Source organism: Squalius cephalus (assembly GCF_949319135.1).
Source record: "Squalius cephalus genome assembly, chromosome: 19".
In the NCBI taxonomy this organism is placed as follows: Eukaryota; Metazoa; Chordata; class Actinopteri; order Cypriniformes; family Leuciscidae; genus Squalius; species Squalius cephalus.
This window is the reverse complement of record NC_137140.1, coordinates 34,648,555-34,674,760: the sequence shown is the minus strand read 5'-3', so window position 1 is coordinate 34,674,760 and position 26,206 is coordinate 34,648,555. Positions and strand designations below refer to the sequence as shown.

At 36.9% G+C, this 26,206-nt stretch overlaps 2 protein-coding genes and 1 long non-coding RNA gene across 3 annotated transcripts; 1 reads left to right on the top strand and 2 right to left on the bottom strand.

Moving 5' to 3' along the window:
* Positions 1 to 696: 696 nt before the first annotated feature.
* trim16 (tripartite motif containing 16) lies at positions 697 to 13,003 on the bottom strand. Its single transcript, XM_079851193.1, has 6 exons — positions 12,394 to 13,003; positions 5,667 to 5,762; positions 4,824 to 5,057; positions 3,190 to 3,361; positions 2,975 to 3,070; positions 697 to 1,439 (listed from the first exon to the last, which is right to left on the bottom strand). Exons 1-6 carry the CDS (start codon positions 12,931 to 12,933, stop codon positions 859 to 861), a joined length of 1,719 nt encoding a protein of 572 aa, XP_079707319.1. The 5' UTR covers positions 12,934 to 13,003; the 3' UTR covers positions 697 to 858.
* Positions 13,004 to 14,641: 1,638 nt separating this feature from the next.
* Positions 14,642 to 15,794, top strand: LOC307146940. The gene is made up of 3 exons (XR_013819191.1): positions 14,642 to 15,252; positions 15,357 to 15,700; positions 15,734 to 15,794. It is a non-coding gene; the product is annotated as an uncharacterized lncRNA (long non-coding RNA).
* Positions 15,795 to 16,297: 503 nt separating this feature from the next.
* On the bottom strand, positions 16,298 to 25,773 carry fads6 (fatty acid desaturase 6). Its single transcript, XM_079851309.1, has 6 exons — positions 25,310 to 25,773; positions 23,350 to 23,516; positions 21,775 to 21,955; positions 20,691 to 20,875; positions 17,444 to 17,623; positions 16,298 to 16,462 (listed from the first exon to the last, which is right to left on the bottom strand). The coding sequence occupies exons 1-6, from the start codon at positions 25,515 to 25,517 to the stop codon at positions 16,313 to 16,315; spliced, it is 1,071 nt and encodes a 356-aa protein (XP_079707435.1). The 5' UTR covers positions 25,518 to 25,773; the 3' UTR covers positions 16,298 to 16,312.
* Between the last annotated feature and the right edge of the window lie 433 nt (positions 25,774 to 26,206).

The following is a 26,206-nucleotide window of genomic DNA, read 5'->3' as shown; positions in this document are numbered from 1 at the left end:
CATATAGGTGTGTGTGTGTGTGTGTGTATACAGTACCGGTCAAAAGTTGGGAAACATTACCATTTTTAAAGTTTTTGAAAAAACTTTTTTCTGCTCATCAAGGCTGCATTCATTTGATCAAAAACACATAAAATCAGTAATATTATGAAATATTATGAAATATTATTACAATTTAAAATAAAGGTACATTATTATACATATTAGAATGATTTCTGAAGGATCATGTGACATTGAAGGCTGGAGTAATGATGCTAAAAATGCAGCTTTGCATCACATAAATAAATTACATTTTGAAGTATTTTAAAATAGAAAACCCTTATTTTAATAATATTACTGTTTTTTTGTGTGTTTTTGATCCAATAAATGGAGGTTTGATGAGCTTAAGACTAGTGGATTATATATATATATATATATATATATGAAGAGTTCAGATGCAAAAGCCTCTAAGTTCAGTAATTTCACTTAAATGACAATTAATAGGTAATTTGCATTGCCATTTAAGTGAAATTACTGAACTTAAATATATGAGCTTGATAAAAATGATCATTCTAGAAGAAAATTTCAGATGGCACTTTGCATCTGAACTCTTCATAAATATATATATACAGTATATATAGCCTATATATATATATATATAAACAAAACATATTAATAGGTATTTTAATAGGCATTTCTATGTATTTTTTATACTGTAGCAGTCATAAAACTTCAATATCAGTCAGTTTAGGTCCCCCAGTTTCCACAGTTAACATCTGTCTCAGGTTATCCAGATCCCCTGAGATGAATGTTAACGCGAGGTGCAAACGGCACATTATAGGCTAATAAGGAAATGCAGCGGATCCGAGGAGCGAAAGCAGTTTATTGTGGCGAGGGAACAGGAGACGGGGCCGGGAGAGACGACGATGCTCCTGCGGGCTCCAGAAGAACCACGTTCTCCTTCTTGGGAAGCCAGAACGCAGGGTAAAGCGGCTCCAGAAACTGAGCCTGGTACTTGTGCATGAGCGTCATGCCGTTCTCCACGTCGTAGAAAGCGAGCTCGCCGGCGGAGTAATCCACGTACACGCCGATGCGCGAGGCTTTGGGGCTGTTGAGCGGCGTCTCCACGTCACTGTTCCACGCGGAGAACCCTCGGCCGTTCCACTGGAGACACCAGGAGAAGCTGTTCCCATTGATGCAGCTGTTGCTCTCCAAACCCTTGCGGTCGATGCTCTTGTACGTCAGGCCGACGTGAGTGCCCTCTCCTCTCATGTCCACCTCGAAATAGTGGCGTCCCAGGTAGAAGCTCTCGACCGTCAGCACCTGCTTGAAGTGCCCGAAGCGCTCGGGAAGGTCTGGATAGCCGTGCTGCCACGGGGTCGTGTTCGTGACCTTCTTACGCTCTTCTGTCAGACGCAGGAACTGATGAGCCGTGTCAGCGTCCAGGTGCAGAGGAGTGGCGTCTGTGAGGAAGAAACCAGTTGAGAACTGCATTTATTGCATACCTGTCAACATTTGCTTTTCAAAAATTTGTGAGATTTGTGCGGGGACCGGGGGTGGATGTCTATCGCTTAAACTTAAACTTTCCTGGGTTATAGGTTGCCAGGTTGAGGTGACAAACGGGTTGAAATTGTATATGGTGTGTGTGGATTGTGTGAATATAATGCATTTAATACAAGATCTGGCAACTGGTCAACATTAGACAAACATATTGGTCTGATTATTCATAAAGGAGTTTGGGCCATGCAAATTACGGGAGTTTCCAGGGAGAAATAACAAACCGGGAGGGGTCCGGGAGATAGGGCTACAAAACGGGAGAAACCCGGGAAAAACAGGAGTGTTGACAGGTATGATTTATTGTGGAGAGGATTTGGGATAAGGTTCATTAGTTAACATTAGTTAATGTATTAACTAACATGAACTAACCATGAGCAATACATTTGTTACAGTATTAATTAATAAAGCTGTTCATTGGTAATTACTAATGCATTACTAATGTTAACAAGATTTTAATAAAGTATTTTTAAATGTTGAAATTAATATTAACAAAGATTAATAAATGCTGTTTAAGTGCAGGTCATTATTAGTTCATGCTAACTAATGTTAACTAATGAACCTTATTGTAAAGTGTTACCCATATTTTTATATTTTTTGTTTTCATATAAGGCAAGGCACTAGTATTTTCACACACTGGACAATTTTGAGATCTTGAGCTATTTGGCTTCCATAATGTGTTCAAAATACACATATAATAAGTGTTTATTTTACTGCACTTCTATGTATATTCCAAATAAAATGTAAATCTTTAAAGGCTGTTTTCTCCTATTTGTTTCTCTGCAGTCTCCACTTCAGCAGCGTTTACTCAAACCTTTCTATCTATACTGATTGCTTTGTTCATATATCGTTCGCCTGATTTATAGAACATTTTATTCTTAAAAACATGGTGTTTTTTTGGGCTGTTTAAAGTATGTTTATGGAATGATAAAAAGAGATGTCCAATTCGTGTTCTGTGGAAATGTATGCAAAAATTAGTACGTTTACAATGCCTTGTTTGCATATTAAAACACTACATTTGAGAAAACTGGTAATACAATTTTTCAGCAATTCTCAATGTAATCAATCAACTGAGGAAAAATAATGATATCAATTAGTTACATTTTTTTATTTCCCATGGTGTTTTTCCCTAACTTTAATTTTACTTTAAACCTGTGGCAATTTTTAGTCATTTTTATTATTTTATAAATATGTCTCTCTATAATTGTATTTTAGTTATTACAGAAATTTTAAAGGATGTAGAATATAGTCATGCAGAATCAGGCATTAATATGTACTTTAAGGACTAATAAACAGCCAATATCCTAGTAATATGCATGATAATAAGCAACTAGTTTAAAGTGAGAATTGGACCCTAAACTAAAGTGTTACCAAAAGTTATTTTATAGTTAAGGTTTATTTTATTTCAAGTGAGTTATGGCTAATAACCCTGGTGAACACTCACATGTGAGGAAGTCGTCTCTGGTCTTCGGGTTGGGGATTGACAAGTTCTGTCTCGCAGCGATCATGGCGTAAACCGTCGTCTTTATGCCCATGTTATCTGTGATTTGACAAGATATTTGGGTAAATTAGTAACATTTAAGCTGCTTTATGAAACACGAATGATGTTTCTGAAATGCTAAAGCAAAAAAAGAAAGATATTTCATTTTGCACACTGACTGTTTTTACAGGTTTCTTTGAGTTTGTTGGTGTAAGAGATCATCAGGCTGGCGCACATCTCTTTGGTGGACTGTGTGATGACACGACTGAACAACTGCAGTCGATCCATGAGGCCGATATAAACTCCAGGTAAAGACACATCAACTGCTTCCTTTTTCCACTCGGAATACTCCTGGAAAAAAACACAATATTGATATTAAAGTATTAAAGTCCCCCAGCAGTCACTATATTGATCCCTTAAAACTCATCTTTGATCAACAAAACAACAAATTTCAGTGTTTTTTCCTTAAAATAGCTTGAATGTACCTCTTCATCCTCATTTTACACATGACTTTTAACCCACAACACATGGCGTCTAATGGGGAAACTTTGGTCCTGCGCCCAAACTAAATCTCACTGAAAGCTCATGTTTTGAGAAATCAACCTCAAATTAGGAACACAACTCAGATTTATGGCTTTGATTTTCTAACAGTTTTAGGGCCCTATCTTGCACCCAGCGCAATTGACTTTGTACACCGACGTATCATTCCTATTTTGCACAGCGGACTTTTCCCTCCACAGACGCACGCCGATAAACTAGGGAATGAACTTGCGCTCCCGGGGGCGGTTCAGCGAAAAGAGGAGGCGTGTTCCGGCGCAAACGTTCCCTGGTGCTATTTAGCAGTTTCAGAAAACAATTCCGCCACTGACCAGGAGAAACCTCGTCTAAAGTCAGTGGCGCATGTTATTCAGATGCTATTTTAAGGGCGCATGCTTGGCCATAATGTAGCGTGTGCACAACGCGCATGCACTTTGCTTCTCTCATCTACACAGACGCAGCAGTTTTCACTTTTAGAAAACCATACATTATTAAAAGGAAAAATATTACCACACGAGGGAAATCATTGTGGTGTCCATGAAGATGTGAAAACCACTCCTCGGCTGTGAACCACTCCTGGCAAATCCGCCGTTATAATAGCAATCCGCCATGGAACAAGCGCGCCTGCTCTTAAAGGGAATGTGAGATGTCGCTCTGATTGGTTTATTTCACGTTACGCCCAAACCACACCTATGAGTAATGAAGCTACTTCAGACCGACACATTTTAGATTTGCGTCGGGCGCAAGAGTCATTTATCCCGAGATCCACCCACAAAGTTACTTGCGTTTCGCGCTTGATACTTGCGTTTCAGATCGTTAAAATAGGGCCCTTAGTGTTCAACATGTTTCATAAAATATATATTTTATAATAAAATATTGTTCATTTTCATAAACTTAAACCTCTATCACTTTTTTTGGTTTCACTTTTAAACTTTTTTTTCCTTCAAGAATAATCTGCTAAAGGGTCTTCTTTAAAATGACACCAAACTTAAGTCTGTGCTTCACATTTTTATGAGAGTGTTTTGACTTTTTTGTCCTCTATGGACCTATGTGTCCATATGGACCTTTTTTTAATTGATGCACAAGGGGAAAGTCCCCCTGCAGTCAATAATTTGATCCCTTAAAACTCATCTTTGATATATTTAAGTTTTTCCCTGTAAAAATCATGCCTTAAAATAGCTTAAAAGTAACTCTTCACCCTTGCCTCATTCACACATCACCTTGAACCCACAACACATGCTCGAAGTACTTTAAGCTGAAGAATGGAAGTCCGCACCTGCAGGAAGTCGATGTCGTTTTTGTTTTTGGTGATTTTCTCGACCCGACCCTGAGTCTTCTTCAGCTCAGTGCAGCGCTGCTCGAGATGAACTCGTATTCCCTCGGCCTGCTTCAGCGCCTGTCGTTCCTCGGCCTCCAGAACCTCGTTCACCTCCTTCTTCACCTGCTCCACGGCCAGCATCAGTGTGTCGAACTGCTCCTCGATCACCCCTCGCACCTCCTTCACAGACGCCTGCGGGCACACACAGTCAGTACAAGCCACTGAAACACCAGAGCAAAAGAGCTGTCTTTGCACAACATACATCATCTGTTGAATGAGACGTATTTGAAGCTCCAGAACATAAGGATGTCAAATGTCATCTTATATTAAGTACGTAAAGCATAATGCACAGGAAAACTGGCATTAATAAACCTCTGTAACGTGTAGACTAACATGCACGAAATCCAAATTAATTAAAGAGACTTTTAATAAACAATGTGAACAGAGAAGTCAGAATAGCAACTACACTTAACATTAACAATACAGAACAAAGAACTGAGGAAACACAGGGCTTATAAACAAGAGGAAACATAATCAGGATGAAACGGACAGAACAGGAATAATTAACAAATGAGGAAACTAACTAGGAAATCAAACACAAATAAATGTCAAAATAAACATAGCAAGGTTGATCAGATCCCAGTCACCTGAATCTGAATTCAGAGAACGATTGAATTCCCAGTGTACTTTATAGTACAGTTAATATGTAATCTATTAACACTAGTCTAGCATTGCGGTCTTGTACAGTAAAACCAAAATGACTGACTATACATTTACTGGTGTGTTTTATTGGTGTTTTACCTCTATAGACACCGTGTTGACCTGCAACTTGTTAATGGCGTTTTCCGCAGCTGTGACCGTCTTCATCATGTCTGTCTGTTTGTCCTGAAGCTCTTTCTGGAAACACACACACAATATTGTGTTGACAAATAAAAATCCAGTTCTTTGTCACTTTAAAATAGCAAATTAATTAACATTAATCATATTAATTCTTACACTAATATATTTTTTTTAAATAAATCAGTCACTGGTAAAATATTCCTTAATGTAATGAAATATTGACAATTTTTACTGTATGTTTCCTAAAACATTTATATACATATACAAATACATACATATATATATATATATATATATATATATATATATATATATATATATATATATATATATATATATATATATATATATATATATATATAGAGAGAGAGAGAGAGAGAGAGAGAGAGAGAGAGAGAGAGAGATAAAGAGATTTTTCAAGCAAACAATATATATATATACACATTGACAATATATATGTGCAAATGCATGACATGTAATTTGACATGACTTTTTCACAATTCTGAGTTTATATATAGCACTTCTGAGAAACAAGTAATAAAAACTCATTGAGTGTTTTAGCGCAATTTTCTGACGTCATGGGATCACAACACTAAGAGATAGTAAATCTTTTTATGTTTTTTTTTTTTTTTTTTTTTGTGCGTTCCCGAGATTAGACCTTCCTTAACATAATGCCGAAAACCCGAAGTCTCTAGGTGGTCTGGTTGAGGAGGAGATAGAAGTGCAAGATTGGTGCGCACAGACAGAACAGAAATCATGAGTTAATAATCGCAATTTTGTCCGTAGGAAAATTGCGCTAAAAAATCTTCTGAGAATTAATATTCCATGGCCAAAAACATTTTTGAGATGTAAACTCCAAATTCTGAGGGAAAAAGTCTGAACTGTGAGATATAAACTCACAATTGCGAGAATTTTTTTTTTGACCAAAGTGAGCATCCCTCTGAATTATGAGTAATATGAGTAATAGGCATCGGTATCTTCACTCAGCTTTGTCTCTGCATTCCACAGGCAGGTTCAGACACAAACGTCCTCTACTGTTACTCCTGTCCTGTGTGCAGGTTTGCTGAAGGGAACATCTCACACAATAGAGGTTTCCCTCCACCCTGACCATCCAAAATCACAGTATAGGGCGAAACCCATTACAAGTAACAAGAGACTCATTTTTCAAGTAACTAGTAAAGTAACACATTACTTGTAAATTTTACTTTTAAGAGTTACTTTTTAAAATATATACTTTTTTATTTTGTTTTACTATTTATTGACTGACAGCACTTGTGTCGAGAGGAATCAGGAGTAATTTACTCACACATTTACTCGCATCTCACTGGCACAAAAACAGATTCAGTATTCCACAATATGAATAAAAACAGTGAAATGCAAACTCTGAATATTACGCAAACCTGCAATAATTAAATGTTAAATAACATAAATATACTTTATGCATTTAATCTCACTTTATTATCCAATCTTTGCTGATGACCTTTGATGATCCAATTCAACCATACAAATAAGCAAGCCGTGAATTTGCATTTCCTTCAGCCGGAGGCTTATTTACATTCGGCAGAAATAGAGCTTTTGGCAGTTTTTGATATTAAAAAACAAACAAGCAAGCCCAGCACAGGTAAAAAAATTTAAAATTAAAATTACGCAAAAGTAACAAAACATTACTTTCAATGCAATACTTTTTAGGGAGTAATGCAATATTGTATGCATTACTTTTAAAGGTAACACTGCATATGACAGTCTTTCACTGCACTAGTGTCGATGAACCTCTCCCCAGTTAAAACATGCTTCGATACGCTCTCTGACACACACACACACACACACACACACACACACACACACACACACACACACACACACACACACACACACACACACACACACACACACACACACACACACACACACACACACACACACACACACATGGGTGTTCCTTCACTGATCCTGCAGGTAAGACCCATATTTCACATAAAAGCCTGTATAGTTCTCATAAACATGTCCTGAGGTTGTTATGAATGCTATGGTTGCCCTAGGGACAACATTTCAATAGAAAACTGAACAAGGAAACTTTGCTTTGTTTTGTGGGACAAATGATGTGGCAAAGTTGAATATTTTGGTAATAATAAGGAACCACCCATAGACACTCACTAAAATCCACCATAAAAACGCGTTTAGCAACAACACACAACAGTCTATCATGGTTTTGCACAGGTAATCGCATATTCTTCAGATAGCTAGTAATGTATTATAGTTACGTCTTGCGAGATGTATGTCAAACATTGACGCTGTAACGTAAAGTGTTTGGTGATTATCATCACTGAGAATGAAATGACTGATGAGGACGCAGTCAGTAATGTCGTGACGTCATGCTGTGGTTAAACTAGGTGTACAACAGAGTGTCATAGTTTCTCTGTTCATCAGCTGAGAGGAAGCTTCTGGAAAGCTAACAGGGCTGACTGAGCCTGTTAGTTCTGTGATCCTGTCGGGCAGGATTGCTGAACATGTTATTTATGTTGCGCAACACTGTAACCTAATGATAATGTCAAACATCCCTAAGAATGCCTCGACTCAGATCCATGAAGAGTCCGGGACACACACACACACACACACACCCTGCTCTGCATGCGAGAACAATACATCAAACACATTCACCCTGCACTTGTGTGAACTTGACAGGGAACTCCCTAACAAGCACACACACACACACACACACACACACACACACACACACACACACACACACACACACTGGGCTCGATTGCTCGGCTGCATTTACAGCAAAAGATTTCCTAACGGATGACTAATGTCAAGGACAACCGATAATTCAATAATAGAAATTATGTAATTATTTATTAGGGGTGTGACAATATATTGTGTCACAATATATCGCAATTCAAAAACGCAACAATATGTATTGTGTTTAGTTCACCCAAAATAAAAATTACTGTGTGAGAAAAACTTCAAGTTTACAGAGTTTCAGTGTCAGTACTACATTATACTATACATAATGCTGAATATAATGTATAATAATGCAATGGGAGAATATTTGTGGGTTCTGATAATGCCAAATGTCTGATGTTACCAGTAAAAATGTTCGTCTACAATAATTCTGTATTTTAAGCTTCAGAATCATGAATATTGTTATTCTGGTGTCTCTATTCTCCTGTGCTTTGGGTTTCCAGCACTAAGTACAAGCTTGTACTTGTACACCCACAATGTAATATCAAATTTAGCATTTTAATCAACAGTAAAAAAAAATTGTTAACCTTTTATATGTCTTGGAGTATTGCAATAACATCGTATCGTGAGTTCAGTATCGTAACACGAGGCTATCGTTACACCCATAATATTTACACACCCTCATGTTGTTTCAAACCTTTTAAACAAGTTCCTAAAAAGCACTTTACTTTTACACGTTAAAAGCACCTTGAAAGTATCTTAATAATGGTCCATGTACATGCATAAGGTCTTCTGAAATCCTACGATAGTTTTATGCAAGGAAATGCAAGTTAATATACACTAAAAAAAAAAATCTTCAGTGAATGACAAAATAATTAGTCTGTTTCTCACATAATGAATCGCATGGCTTCAGAAGACAGGTTATGATAGGTCTATGGCCCTTTTTTCTCATATCTGGAGAAGTTTAATAGAGCTTATTATGTTATAAAAGATTTCCATTTCAAATAAATGCTGTTCTTTTGAACTTTCCATTCGTCACAAAATCCTGAAAAAAAGTATCCTGGTTTACACAACGATATGAAGCAGCAGAACTGTTTTCAGCGTTGATCATAATAAGAGCTGCTTTCAAACTCAGCCGGATAAAAGCTTCTTTGTTTGTTTATCATGCAAATATGCCAGATAATTTGACTGTAAATAACCAACAGCGTTCATATGCAGCCACAGCAAAAAACATGTTAAAGCTGTTGCATTATAATGAAAACATGTCACATGTTACGCAAAGAGTGTTTACATTCTGATACATTGAGTATCCAGTCTTTAAAATTCGGTAACACTTTATTTTATAGTGTCTTTGTTACATATTTTACATGCACTTACCATATAATAACAATAAATTATGCATAATTACATGCAACTAACCCTCAACCAAATCCTAATCCTACCCTAATCCTATAAGTACATGTAGTTGCTTAATATTACTCAGTACTTAAATATATAATTGCACTGTAACAATGACACCTTAAAATAAAGTGTAACCAAAAATATCTATATTTGCAGCTTCCTTATGTTTGTGTTTTTTGGTTTATCTATTATTATGTGTGTCTTTATTATCACAGAAGCATCTGAGATGTTTTGCATTCTTGAGGAGATGATTTCACACAGACGTCATGAACTGACACACACACCTCGATGCAGAATCACGAAACCAGTTTTAGATCAAACAGCATCAGAAACGCATTAAATGATGACACACACATGCGTCAATGAGGTGTCAAAAGGAAAGAGAAATCTTTCAGTTGTTACAGCAATGACACCGAATGGAGAGCAAATGGGTCAAACTCACACAGACATGAGCCTGAACTACAGCCGAAACACGAAACAGCCGAAACAAGTCCAGAACAACCAGATACTAACCTAAAGATTAATCAACAGTGTAATAAAAAAAATGATTCACTAATGTTGTTCAGATAACATTACTATTGATTAAATCTCTTTATTTGTATTAACTCAATTTTTTTGTTTCAATAAACTAAATTTTAATGCAACAAGGTTACTTTGTTTTTTTAAGTTAAACCAACTATATAGGTTATATAGGTTTTTCCATTACTTTAAATCATCAAAATAATTTAACCAATTTCAGCTTCATTCGAACCCCTCACCCGTATGTATTTTCAATGGCAGATTATAAACTTAAGAGAATACTTTATTACTTGAAAGAAGTAAATATACATTAATGAGCACATATATTTTTGAAAGAACTAAGTGTTTTTTGCTAAGAATCAACTAAAAAAGTTACACAGTGTAGCTTTAAGTTACAGGATTCAACTCAATTTTTTAAGTCAGTTTAATATGGTTTAAGTTGAAATGATTCGATTACACTTAAAAAGGCAGCAACTGAACAGCAACTGAACTTAAGTTTTTAAGTAGAAGTGGTGGAAATTTTCTACTTTCTCGTTACATTGTAGCATTGGTGAACAATTCCCCATACCACGCTGTTTGAGTGGTTAATAACAGCACAGCATGATTTGAGGAATCATTCACACCTAAAGCACTGAGTACTAAACATCATTGTGTGAGCTTGATCACATCACTAACCTTCAGTATGAGCATCAGTAACAACCTTATTAACACTAATCAGGCCTCTCATGAGCACACAGTCCCATTGTCAGGCCTTTGAAACAGTATAAGCACATGTGACCTGAAATCAGAGAGACAGACACGATGACTGATGCCTGTTACACATGATCTGAGAGATGATGTTCTTACCATCCGATATGATCTGATTCAATCAGAGTGAGAGAGAGGAAAGATAAAGTCCTCTGTTCCTCACTTCACTGACTCGATTCATTGGATACAAGGAACAGTTTGTGTTTTATTTTAGCAGGCAATTGGGCTAAATTACCCTTAAAGGTGAAGTTTTTGCTTTTTATTTTAAGATACTTTCTCTCATTTTAGCTAGCATGATGAGCGTAAACCCTGTGGCTGAATTCAAAAGAACATACTACCCTCTAACTATAATATATATATATTTAAATATATGAAAGTATGCAATTCTGAATTCAGCCTTAAAAGAAGAAAATGCTATCAAAACGTTGCTCATTTAGTTTGAGCACATTCTGTTTGGGAATATTTTTTTGTGGTTCTAGTGGCTCAAAAAAATAATTAAAATAAAATAAAATAAAATCACCTATGAATAACCTATAATGTGATATTTTTTTTCTGATTCCAGAATACGGTATGACCCCAACACATTTATGTGACAGTTACAGGAACTGTTGAATTTTAATCACCCAAAGTCTAAAGTTTGGGGTCAGCAGTAATGTGTTTTTTTTCCCCTAAAGAAATTAACTTCTTTTTTTTTTCCAGCAAGGATGCATTACATTGACAAAAAATGAAAAGGGACTGTAAAGACATTTATAATGTTACAAATGTTTTCTATTTCAAATTTGAACTGTTTCGTGAAAGAAATGTTTCGTGAGCAGCAAACATATTTTTATGATTTATCACAACTTTTTTTATTTAGTCAAATGTGTTCAGATAACATAACATTTTGAGTTTCGGTTGATTGATCTCCATCATTGTATTAACTCAAATTCAGTTTCAGTTAAGACAACCAGGTAACTTACTTTTTTAAGTTAAACCAACAATCTTTTTTTTTTTTTTTTTTTTTTTTTACAGTGAAGAATGATTTCTGAAGGATCATGTGACACTGAAGACTAGTGCAATGATGCTGAACATTCAGCTTTGATCACAGGAATAAATTACACTTTACTATATATTCACATAGAAAACAGCTATTTTGAATTGTAAAAATATGTCACAATTTTATGTATTTTTGATCAAATAAATGCAGCCTTGGTGAGCAGAAGACACTCTAACCGACCCCAAACTGTTGAACAGATTCTCATTATAGCTAAACTTTAACATTATTAAGCGATAATTATACATTATTTTGATTTCAACATTATTAGAAAGATGAAAGGGCCCTTCAGCCGTGTGGTACCTCTATGTTCCTGCGCGCCTCCGTGATTGGCACGGCGTTGTGCCCGCGGTGTTCCTCGGCCACGCACTCCGGGCACACGCAGCGCGCGTCGGCCAGGCAGTAGAGCTCCAGCGGCGCGCGGTGCGACTCACACGTGCGTCTCTCGATGTCCCGCAGCGGCTCCACGAGTTTGTGGCTCTGAAACTTCACGTTCTCCAGGTGTGGTCTCAGGTGATCCTCACAGTAGGACACCAGGCAGGTCAAGCACGACTTTTTGGCCCGGCACGGTCGGTCGATGCAGGAGTCACACGTGACGTCATCTGGCCCCGGCGCGCGCTCTTCATCTTGGGGCTTCTGGGGGTCCTCCAATTCCTGGAGGTCCACTTGAATCTTGCTTTCCTCGGTGATCTTGTTGTCCTTTTCTCCCTCTGTCTCTGGAGATCCATTCACCTGGATCGTCTTCTCCTCTTCTGTAGACTTCAGATTGTCCTCCTTCTGCTTGAGTTTATCTGAACTTATGCTGCTTGTTGGCAGATCTGCTGTGCGCACCTCGTCACCCATGACTTCTTTCCTTCTGTCTGTCTTGTCTTAAAGTGTCTCTTGAGCTTTGACTTCAGTTTAAAGTTACAGCCAAGCCCAAAGTTTTGACAGGTGAGTTGAATCCAAGCCACTCCCCCTGAAGCTCAACTATTTCCTCATATTCTCCTACCAGCCAGAGGCGGTGGGCGTGGCTAAACTGTGATGTGGGCGTGGTTATACGGTGATGTGGGCGGAGTCAGTATGCAGATCATGAGGGCATGTGGTTGCTGTTATGGTGTTTTTAAGTTGATAGGCTACCTTAATTTGTTTTCTCAAGTTACAGGCTGATATAATTGTTTCCATGGCTTAGTGGTAAGAGTTAATTTACTCACCCACAAACCCTTCTGTCGAACACAAAAGGAGATGTTAGGCAGAATGTTCATGCTGCTCTTTTCCATACATTAGAAGTGAATGATAAAATGGTTGTGAAAATGTAACAATAACAGCACTCACACAGGATGCATTCCACTTTCACAGGCCGTTCATGTTGTTAATAAATACAATCAATTGGTTGCACTTTATTTTACATTATGTGTATTTACATGTACTTACCTAAGAAAATACTGGGTAGTATAACTATAGGGGTTAAGGTTAGGTTTAGGTGTAGGTTCAGGGTTAGTACCTATTTATTGTAATTGTAATAAGTAACATGGGGAACAGGACTGTAAAATAAAGTGGGTTACACTTTGTTACACTGTAATTATATATTTAAGTACTGCGTAATATTACATGTAAACTTACTATAGGGTTTAGATCAGGGTTCACCAATCTCGGTCCTGGAGGGCCGCTGTCCTGCAGAGTTTAGCTCCAACCCCAATTAAACACCTGAACCAGCTAATCAAGGTCTCACTAGGCATACTAGAAACTTTCAAACAGGTGTGTTGGAGCTGGTTGGAGCTAAACTCTGCAGGACAGCGGCCCTCCAGGACCGAGATTGGTGAACCCTGGTTTAGATTAAGGTTTGATTTGGTTAGGGTTATAGTTGCATGTAATTATGCATAATTCATAGTTATATAGTAACCACATGTAACAATGAAACTGTAAAATAAAGCGCTACCGGATGTTTAATGTTGTGCTCTTCAGTCTTAACAGGAGAATCTTCAGATATAGAAACATTGACTCGTTTGAGATAGAGGTCAGTGCTGCCTCCTGCTGGACAAGGGGAACTGCGACATGATCCACACCTGGAGATCTTTCTTCTGTGAAAAAAAAAAAAAAGACACTTAAATTTATTTATTATACACTAGCAGTAAAAGTAAATATTTTTAATAAGATTTGATAAGATCTATTTTATAGTTTAAATTATTATAATATATCTAATACAAAATTCAAATGTAATTAAAATAAATAATAGTTCCATTTGTATTTTTAAATGTTAAAACATATAAACATATAATATAATAGTTTACTTAATATAATACAATATAATATTAATACAAAATTAAACATACAATATTTCAAAAATACAAATCTGCCATATTTATTTATTTATTATCATTATTTTGTACTCACCCTGATGGTCTTCCAATCCCATCTGACTTTCTATATCAGGAAACCTTTGTTCTATTTGTGTATACAATGCATGTTAAAAGGGGACACACAATGAAACACCATAAAAGCAACATGAAAGTCATCAGTGTGAGTTGTGTGCTTCGTTCCGAGTCTCACACGAAAACAGTCGAATGTTCACTTCAGTTTATTTGGTCAGTAAATTCAGTGCAGCGCATCTTAAATGTTCATTTTAACATCCTCTCACACGCACATCTCAGTATCAGCATACACACTTACATTCATGTGCATTCACTAAAAGCATGTCAAAAGTGAATGATTTTGGTTAAAATTACTCAATCATAAACACCCCCCCCCAAAAAAAAAATTTAAAAAATAAATCAGTGCATAATTACTACTGTAATACTGTGAATATGATTATGTGTTTAGATCATTTTAATGCCACATATTTAATACAGCTACATGTACTCAACTCTACTGTGGGCTTTGTTAATATTGTACTCAGATTATAGGATTGTTGTTAGAGAATTAGCAAAATATACCTTTGTTTGCCCAAAATTTTAAAAGCAGCATCACATTTAATATATAATGCATAATGCATTGCAAACTCTATTAGAATCAATTGTTTCCTCTGTGTATGACGTACAGAGTCACGGCTTATTTGTGTGTCCTGTGTAGAGAGGGTCAAGTCTGATCCATCATTTAAGTGTTAATGGAGTTGTGTGTTGAAGCTGAGAGCTGTTGGGGTCAGAGGTCGTGTGTGGTGAGAGCTGTTGGGGTCAGAGGTCGTGTGTGGTGAGAGCTGTTGGGGTCAGAGGTTGTGTGTGCTGAGAGCTATTGGGTCAGAGGTCGTGTGTGGTGAGAGCTGTTGGGGGTCAGAGGTCGTGTGTGCTGAGAGCTATTGGGTCAGAGGTCGTGTGTGGTGAGAGCTGTTGGGGGTCAGAGGTCGTGTGTGCTGAGAGCTGTTGGGGTCAGAGGTCGTGTGTGGTGAGAGCTGTTGGGGTCAAAGGTCATGTGTGCTGAGAGCTGTTGGGGGTCAGAGGTCGTGTGTGCTGAGAGCTGTTGGGGGTCAAAGGTCATGTGTGCTGAGAGCTGTTGGGGGTCAGAGGTCGTGTGTGGTGAGAGCTGTTGGGGGTCAGAGGTCGTGTGTGGTGAGAGCTGTTGGGGGTCAGAGGTCGTGTGTGGTGAGAGCTGTTGGGGGTCAAAGGTCGTGTCTGGTGAGAGCTGTTGGGGGTCAGAGGTCGTGTTTACAGAGAGCTGTTGGGGGTCAGAGGTCGTGTGTGCTGAGAGCTGTTGGGGGTCAAAGGTCGTGTGTGCTGAGAGACAGTATAATCACTGATCTGATGTCAGTGCATAATGCAGTGATCTCTACATTCAGTAATGTCATTAAGCGAAGCGTTGTCTTGAGGGAAATCCTGCTTTCTTAATATGTTTATACTAAAGCATCATTTTTAACCGATGCTGCGAGTGACATGGAATCAAAACTGATCCCATTTTTCTTCCTTATTGCACATTCCTGATGTTTCCATGATTCACCAGTGCATTATTCTAAACCTACACACGTTTGTCTTCATAATGCTGTTTGATGCATATCTAAAATTACTTTCCATTTCTGCATTCAAGTCTCATCCAAATTTTTTTCTTCTTCTTGAATACCCTGTTTAACTTTATTAAATACGTCACATTATGGAAGTAAAATGGGTTGTGATTCGTTGACTTCAGCTCTAATGCCTTCATGCACCAGTTAAATGTGGATATGATTTGGAAGCATTTGGAAACGCATGACGCTTGTCCATCATGTCCATGTTCTCTTTCCTCCTCGTCTTCATCCAGTCTTCCTCGTCTCCCTCGGTCACTGCACTCCCACGAGATCAGTGATGGGTGGAGCGAACACCATCAGCTCCTGATACTTGTGGAAGAAGAGACGCAGACGGGACACGTAACCGTCCTCCTGATACGGCAGCTTCTTCTCCTTCAGGAACTGAGACACGATGGGCTTCACCTGAGGCAGAACACACACACACACACACACACACACACACACACACACACACACACACACACACACACACACACACACACACACACACACACACACACACACACACACACACACACACACACACACACACACAAGATTTATTTATCATCATATTTATCTGGCAGAGTTTTTTATTTGTTACTTGTTTGTCTTGTTTCTGTGTGTCTCCTTTGAGTAATTGTACTTATTAATTTAATCCGTTTTGGGAAATGTTTTCATTTGTTTATGCTGCATTTTAATTTTAAAAATGATAAATTAAATTACATGAAAGTAAATAGTTAACTATATATATATATATATATATATAGTATATGTCATTAACATGTTAATGTTATATGTGTTGTTATCTAAATTATTAATGAAATTATTCTAATTTTGTGAATTGTATTGTTACTTTGTGCCGCATTTTATTTTAATGTCAATATTAAATTAAATTATTAAATAAATCAGTACATTAAATTGTTTACTTATTATATATATTTATTTGGCATATTCATATCCATTAGTTTTTCCTTTTTAATTAATATTGTTTGATTACTGTTACATTATTAATTTATTCCTTTTTGTGAATTGTACTGTTACAGTATTTGTTTATGCTACATCTTAATTTAACTTAATAATTGAATCTAATTAAAATATGACATTAAAAGAAAATATATAATTTAATTATATTAATATATTAATAATTACATCTTTACATATTGTATTAAATTAAAATGCAGCATAAAATAAAAACAGTAATAATTCAATAATATAAGCAATAATTAAAATAATTTAATTTATTCATTTAAGTATTATTTTAAATGACAATTATTTACATTATACATTTTTTATTACTTTTTTGGGGGGTCTGCAATTTTGGGAAACACTGGTATTTTTGGTAGAACACAGTATATAGGTTGAGGCATGCATGTGTGTGTTTGTGTCAGTGTGAACACACACCTTCAGGCACATGTTGTCGGACAGGAATGGGAAGAGGTGATGCTCGACGTGGCAGCTGATGAGGGAATGGCCAAAGGTCCAGTCCAGCACTGGGTTTCGGGGAAGGTTCAGGACACCGTGGGTCATCTGGTAGATCCGCTTGGGACGGCTAGTGGCAGAAAACATTGGCAGACCGATGTGCTGCAAAAGTAGAGACACGGAGAGCAACTTAAAGGGTAACTCTCGCCAAAATTTAACCTATAGGCTCTATTTGTTAAAGGAGAACTCCGGTCAATTTTAACATTGAGCTCATTTTTTTGTACATTTGGAGTGCTGTCAGTACAGAGAACAACTACAAAAATCGGTGTTGCCTACACCGTGTTATCCTCTTTTTAAAATTTGCACCCTGTTGACTTCAATGGGGCAAGTTTTAAACCTGCTTTTAGCCTCTTAACATCCTTGATGTGTCATTACAAGTGCACAGGTCATGTGAGTGATTCCTTCGGAGTGAACACGGTGAATCTGACTGCAGTAGATGTGAAAGATATGAATAAAAATTATATTTATTTAGCCAGCGCTCATACCTGTATTTACATCCTGTTTTCGGTCGAAGTCCATAGTAATCGATTGTCGAGTTCACGCGCATTGGCAGCACTGACAGCACTCCAAATTTACAAAAAAATGAGCTCAATGTTAAAATTGACCGGAGTTCTCCTTTAATCTACCCGAGTCAAACTTGGTGTAAAAGCTTAATTAGAATGGAAACGCCACTTTTAAGATTGACCATATTTTTGTTTTAGGCCAAAATGCCTTTTGAATGGGAGTGCATGGGGCACGACTATGATAGCATCAAAATCGCTATTTTTAAAACACTAAGAAGGCTCGACACAACATGAAACTGTGCTTGAAGTATCACCAGTGTCTCTACACGTGAACTCCAGCATTGACTACATTGCTTGTGAACACAGAGTTTACTATAAAGAAAGGTTTTGTACGACTCACTTTATCAGTTAGTGTTTCCGGTGGCTGGAATTTTGTCAGTCAAAAATAGTCGATCTCCGAATGCAACGTAACATGAGGAGAGTAAAGATGGAAAGCTCCTAAAGCTTGTTTCCATATAAATTCATGGATAATTTTTTATCTAAATTGTCATGCTTTTCATTGAAATTACAAGTTCATGACATTTCCTCTTATGGAGTCAGTTCATTACGTTGCATTCGGAGATCGACTACTTTTGACTGAAACACTAACTGATAAAGTGAGTCGTACAAAACCTTTCTTTTTAGTAAACTTTGTGTACACAAGCAATGTTCTCAATGCTGGAGTTCATGTGTAGAGCCCCTGGTGATACTTCCAGCACAGTTTCATGTTGTGTCGAGCCTTCTTAGTGTTTTAAAGATAGCGATGTTGATGCTAACACTGTAGTGCCCCATGCACTCCCATTCAAAAGGCATTTTGACCTAAAATGAAAATACGGTCAATCTTAAAAGGGGCGTTTCCATTCTAATTATGCTTTTACACGAAAGTTTGACTCGGGTAGATTAACAAAAAGAGCCTAGGTTCAATTTTGGCGAGAGTTACCCTTTAATGAGGTCATATCATGGAAAACTGCAACTACAACATTATAACAATAACACGACCCTTTTAGCGATTCAGTGTTTAGCTTTAGTGTGTGTGTGATGTTTGAAGGGGTCACAGGCGCCACTGACGCCACAGGGGCCCAAACTAGACAAAACGGACACCAGAACACAAGACAATAGCACACGAAGGTATTTATCACACACACACTCACACACTGTAACACACAGCATGCTGCACCACTACGAACCAGCAACAACGATCTCACACACATCGAGGTCTCAGATCTGACGGCAGCACTTTAGAAAATACCTCAGCGGATCAGCGTAACACAGAAGTACATTCTCCCTTTGCCCTGCCTGGGAAAATCAAGCGTGAATGTACAAATGAACCCTGTGAACCGTGCAAGCATGCAGGAGAGGAGAACAAAGCTGCATTGAGCGGGTCTCGGGGGAAAGGATGGAGAGACACACAAAGAGAGGGATGGACAGATGCAGACTTTAGCTGAATAGCTCTGAGCATTCACACTCAGATTGCTCTTGTGAGAGAGAGAGACGACAGAGTAATGTAGTGCTGGAGTGTTACTGTACCGAGAGAGACTTCTGCTGTTAGTGGGTCATGTGACGCTGGTTACAACTCACGATCACAGCCATACTAGATTAGATACACAACTTAAGCATGCAGTGTGTAATTTCTGTACCACTAGTATGCATAAACAATATATATTCTCTAAAAATGAGTGGTGACAATATATTTTCTGAAGATAAGTAGTATAAATTTAATTAATATTTTCTGAGCATGCACAGACAACTAGCATGCAAAAAACAACTATATTTTTTATATTTTCTGAAGACAATTAGTGTAAAAAATATAATTTAATTTATATTTTCTGAGCATGCAAAAACAACCTTTTTTTAATATATTTTTCTGAAGATAAGTAGCGTAAATAATGTCATTTATATTTTCTGAGCATGCATAAACAACTATAGCATGCAAATATATAATTTATATTTTCTGAGTATGCATAACAACTATATTTCTGAAGATAAGTGGAATAAATTTAATTTATATTTTCTAAACATGCAAAAACAACTATTTTTATATTTTCTTAAGGTAAGTGGTGTAAATAATTTAATTTATATTTTCTGAGCATGTATAAACAACTATAGCATGCAAATATATAATTTATATTTTCTGAGCATGCATACATCTACAGCATGCAAAATCTACTATATGTTTATATTTACTGAAGGTAATTAATTATAAAAATTAATAAGTGGTATAATTTAATTTATATTTTCTAAACATGAAAAACAATTCTATTTTTATATTTATATTCTATATTCTATTATATTCTATTTTATACATAAGTAATGAATATTTAATTGATATTTTCTGATCATGCAAAACCAACTATAGCATGCAAAAAGAGCTTTTCTGAAAATAAGTGGAACAAATCATTTAATTAAAATATTGAAGATAAGCGGTGCTCGTCTGTTTAGAGTCATGATGCTGGGATGCTGTGGGTGGTTGTTAGGGTGTTGCTATAGGGCTGTTTTATTGTCAGTCAGATAAAACTAAAAAGTCAGATCATTTAAAAAAGTAACAGCACTCCTGCATGTGAGCAGTCATGCAGGTCAAGGTTTAACACTTTAACACTTAGCGTTAGTTTTCTGCACGTATATCTCACCTGAAATATGTTGACGTGTATGTACGGCAGGGAGAACATGGCTCGACACAGAAGCATGACCAGCAGAGCAGAGCTGCACGACAGCCCTGACACACACCTGAGCAGGTAATACTGAGAGAAAAACCCCACACACACACACACCACGGTGCGCATGATCTGCAGCGGAGACTGACCCTTCAGCTGACCTGAAACACAAACACATGCACTCACTCACAGAAGGACAGAACAGCTCAAATGGAGACGTATGTAAATGTAAAGCAGCTCAGAGTTGTCCTACACTCTCAGAATAAAGCTACAAAAGCTGTCACTGGGGTAAACCCTTTCAAAAGCTTCCAGTTTAGGTACTTATATGTGACCCTGGATCACGTCACCAGTCTCGAGTCGCACGGGTTTATCTGTGGCAATAGCCAACAATACATTGTATGGGTCAAAATTATCGATTTTTCTTTTATGCCAAAAATCATTAGGATATTAAGTAAAGATCATGTTCCATGAAGATATTTAGTAAATTTCCTACCGTAAATATATAAAACATGTATTTCTGTGAGTGAATGCAGCACAATCGCCAACATAAATGTAGAACTTTAAAGGAGATTTTCTCAATGTTTCGATTTTTTTGCATCCCTCAGATTCCAGATTTACAATAGTTGCATCTCGACCAAATATTGTCCTATCCTAACAAACCATACATCAATGGAAAGCTTATTTATTCAGCTTTCAGATGATGTATACATCTCAATATCAAAAAATTGACCCATGTGACTTGTTTTGTGGTCCAGGGTCACATATGTGCACTTGGTACCAATAGGTTCCTTTGTGTTACTGATATGCACTCTTTAGGTACTAAGATGAAAGGGTATGGCCCAGTGACAGCTTTTGTACCTTTATTCTGAGAGTATGTAGCAAAAAAGTAATTTTTTGTCCTCACTGAGAGTAAAAATACAACAAAATCACTGCCAGTCAGAACATTTCTGATGTTTAAAGGAGGAGTTCTCCACAAAATGAAAAGTCAGACATCATTTAGGAGCACAAATGATTGATCTCTCCTCATCACAACTGATGGAAAAGCTGAGACTGTCCTCACCGGCGGCGACGACAGGTGTGATGATGGGGACGGCCAGCGGAGCGATGAACAGGTAGACGGATCGAGGAAGGAAAGGCATTTTCCACGTGCTGGAGTCTCCCAGGCCGATCACATTAGTGTGAGCGTGATGCATCTTCACATGAGCCTGAACCCCAGCCCGCGCCGAGAACGAGCCGCACACCTGAGACACCATCAGGGACAAATCTCACAGTTAGAAGCATTTAAAAAAAACACTGTGCACCATTTCTAGGAGACTTATCACATGTAGATGAGTGCCATTGATCAGGCTGAAGCTCTCCGGAGCATCTCCAATCATGCTGGATTTTAATTTTTATAATTCAATTATTCAGAAAGAAGTTCATACAAGGTTTGGAACAAGTTCCCAATGAACTATCCCTTCAAATATTACATTAAAATACTGAATAAAAAAAAAAAAGTACATTATTAAATTTTAAATTTAGCATTTATTTTGGCATATTATCTACAATTTTATCTTTATTTTAAACTTGTTTGACATTATTCCATTTTGTGAATTGTACAGTTACTTTATTTGTTTAGGCTGCATTTTAATTTAATAATTTAATTAAAATATTAAATTATTTACATGTTATATATTGTAATAATTTAATTTAATATTATTATTTATATTTAATTAAATTATTAAATCAAATAATTATATAATGATGTTTAATATTTATATTAAATATTGATTTCACTCAAAAGAAAAAATAAATAAAATGTATTATTTTCACTAGTTGTCTTTGACTTTTGGGCCACAGTGTGTACAGTCTGTTAGCATGATCAGCATTATGACTATTTTACATTCTTGAGAGGATGAAAACTGTAAGTTAATCTAAATCCTGTTAATCTCAAAGTTAATTCATGAAGAATTAATCAGTTAAATTCTTTCCATTCTTATGCAGTTTTCATGTTGCAGAGAATGAGCTGCACAAGAACATTCTGAACACCAATGGAAATGAAACAGTACTGTGGGAGTATCATGATTCAGTGATAATAAATGGTAAATTTCAGATAATATACCGTATCATGGTGCTAGTTTGCAAGGATATATGTTGATTGATTTCATTTCTCCAGCAAACTCAATGTAAAAATGTCATAATCATCAGTATTTATTACTTCAACGAGCTCATTGTTTCTGCCTTAAATTATTAAATTGTTTAAATTAATATATTTTTAGCTAACTGATTTTGTATATGTACATTTCTGAAATACATAATTTAGACAGTCACCTCTGATAAAAAAAATGAGCTGGGTTGTTTTAACCCAATTTTGGGTCAAATATGGACTAACCCAAACGTTGGGTTAAAAATGCTATTTAAAAATGTAACCCAATGGCTGGGTTTGTCCATTTTTAAATTGCATTTTTAACCCAACGTTTGGGTTAGTCCATATTTGACCCAAAATTGGGTTAAAACAACCCAGCATTTTTTAGTGTGATAAATTAAACTGTAACGTGGACTCATGCACATTGCCACAAGCTGCTTTGAAACGATGTAAAGCGCTATACAAATAAATGGGAGCTGAACTGAATCTATAGTGTGTGTTGGATCTCACCTCGATGAAGAAGACGGCCCAGAAGCGAGCCCAGGCCGGAGACTCGCTGAGAGCCCCGTGACTGGCCAGGTGTGTCCCTTTAACAGTGATGACGGCGTGAGCAACACCCATCATCAGCAAACCCAACAGGAAATACATCATCTGAGACGAACCCAACAACAGGAACCCTGCGAACACAAGAGCAGTGTCAGCGGAGTCGACTCATGCCAAAGATATGACTTCATATGCTTCATAATCACAGCTATGACACAGAAATCATGAGTCATTTATAGGTTAAATGCATGTCAATCCTATTCATCAACAAGCAACTATTATGTATAATAAACATATACTGATATTAACACGTTTTTGGCAACACTTTATAATAGCGATCCATTTACACTCTAAAAAATGCTGGGTTGTTTCAACCCATGTGTGGGTCAAATATGGATTGGGTTTGTTCATATTTGACCCATACATGGGTTGAAACAGCCCAGCATTTTTTTAGAGTGCATATTGATATTAACATGTAATGATCCATTTACTAGTTTATCATCAATAACATGATAGTTTAATCATTAACATGATTACTAAATGCTATAGTTTTAAGGTAATTTCAACATTCACTAATTTTAGTTTGTTCAAAGTTTCTGTTTACAATAGTTGATGCACTTTGAACTAACATGAACAAACCAACTTTTATTAACTAACAGTATCAAAGATTAACAAACGCTGTGAGAAATATATTGATCTTAGATAATGCATTAACAAATGAGAGCTTATTGGAAAGTGTTACATTTTTTTAATAAGTGTCGTGTAGTTTAGGCCTTGTTAAAATATTGTTTATAAAATATAAAATATTGTATTTATATTTTATTATAAATACATATTTAAAAAATCATTATAAAATATTTCATTTTTGTTTTGCTTTGTTTGTTATGTAAATTATTTTCTCCATCCAGATCATTTTGTTCAGACGCTGCTGTTGAATATCAAAGGATCATGAAATGATTCAGTTTCATCTTTTTATCTCATAATGAAGCAGTTTGACAGGAGCAGTGCCATCGGTTTCTCCCTGAAAGACGAGTCACTGTGAGGGAAACTGGATCTTCCCTATGGGAGAGGAGGACACAAACCCAACTGGTCGCCATGACAACGACCCCACAGGAGTGTAAACCATAGCCAATGTCTGAAAGGTTATAAAGCTTTATGGATCCAAAGTGAATGAACCTTTGGCACAAAACTGAAGCATTTTAAACGTCTGCTGAGTTTCTGTGTCATTTCTAAAGCGAAGATAACCCAATAACCATCTGACACACTGTCACACCCCGAGACTGCAGACTAAACAATTCATTTCAATCGCACATTATCCAAAACACTCCCTATTAATAACATTACACACCTTCATACCCTCAAACAGGCTTTTTATACACACAGTTAAATGTTATGATACAAGTGTACACCCACACTTTAATGGGTGAATGACAAAAACAATAACAACAACAAAAAAACATTTACCAAACAAAACAAAAATATTTTAAAATACTTAGAATACAATTATATTTGTAATACATAAACAAATAAATATTTTGCATTCAAATAATAAAATAATAAATAAATTATATTTTGCTTATTTTTACACTGTAAAAAATGACATGATCAATAAGTTATGACAAACAAATTGTACCAAAAAAATCATTGCATTGTGACATTTTTATTCACTTACATCATTCTTATTTCTCACTAAATAATTATAAATTAAAATCGCCAAATAAACAATACAAATAGGTTACTACTTTACTATTTAAACAATATATCATTTCGGTTCTGTTTTGTTGCATCACAGCATGAGCATTTAAATGGGGAATGTGGTTAATTGTCATTGACTGACACAATGCACTTCAAAATAACGTTAGTTTGTTAGTTTGACGAGATCCAGGTCCAGAAGTGTCTCTCATAGGTTGGTTGTGTTTATCATTACCTGCAGGTAAACTGATGAAGGCTGCGGTGAGGATGGTGCAGTCGACCCCCCTCCTCTCCCACCAGCTGCTCGCGCGCACACTCTCCTGCACGAGCCGCGCGAGCTCCATCATCAGCGTCTCGCGCTCCGCGTCCGCGCACTCATCATCCCGGGCCGCGGGGCCGCGCAGGCCGCCGCTCTCGCTCCTCTTCTCGGGAATGTTCTTCATGATCGCGCTAGTGCTCAGACTCAGAGACGCATGGCTCGCGTACCCGCTTACCGTCCCGTCCCGTCCCGTCCCGTCCGCGAAACAAGGTAGTGAGGGACTTTACTGCTGACTGCGCTAGAAACAGACCCTCTCTCTCTCTCTCTCTCTCTCTCTCTCTCTCTCTCTCTCTCTCTCTCTCTCTCTCTCTCTCTCTCTCTCTCTCTCTCTCTCTCTCTCTCTCTCTCTCTCTCGTTCCCACGGCGATGCCTTTGGCAGGAGTGTCCTCAAAAGGGCTGCAAGAAAACAAGAACAACACACTAAAGCACTGCGCGCGCGCACACACACACACATACACACAACCCTACCCATCACAGAACACTTTATGCATTTTTACATTTTTATTCTGTAATTCTGTATGATTTATAATCTGTTTCCCTCATGAGGATATATATATATATACATATATATATATATATATATATATATATATATATATATATATATATATATATATATATATATATATATATATAAAGTACATATAATGTCTAAATTTACTGGTAGGTAAATTACTTTCCTTATGGGGACATAAAGTATGGAAACCAGTTTGTACTGTATATACTGTGTGTGTGTGTGTGTATATATATATATATATATATATATATAGCCTACACACACACACACACACACACACACACACACACACACAC

Bases quoted from the DNA above. Each gene is read 5' to 3' on its own strand.
- fads6 (XM_079851309.1), bottom strand. From the start codon at position 25,517: ATGAAGAACATTCCCGAGAAGAGGAGCGAGAGCGGCGGCCTGCGCGGC. The intron at 17,624-20,690 runs GTGAGATATACG...CTACTTTTGCAG, and splicing joins TACACGTCAACATATTTCAG to CACATCGGTCTGCCAATGTT. The intron at 16,463-17,443 runs GTGTGTGTTCAC...GTTCTGCCTCAG, and splicing joins CCGACAACATGTGCCTGAAG to GTGAAGCCCATCGTGTCTCA.
- trim16 (XM_079851193.1), bottom strand. From the start codon at position 12,933: ATGGGTGACGAGGTGCGCACAGCAGATCTGCCAACAAGCAGCATAAGT. The intron at 5,763-12,393 runs GTACCACACGGC...GTGTGTTTCCAG, and splicing joins AGGCGCGCAGGAACATAGAG to AAAGAGCTTCAGGACAAACA. The intron at 5,058-5,666 runs GTAAAACACCAA...GTGTGCCCGCAG, and splicing joins TCAACACGGTGTCTATAGAG to GCGTCTGTGAAGGAGGTGCG.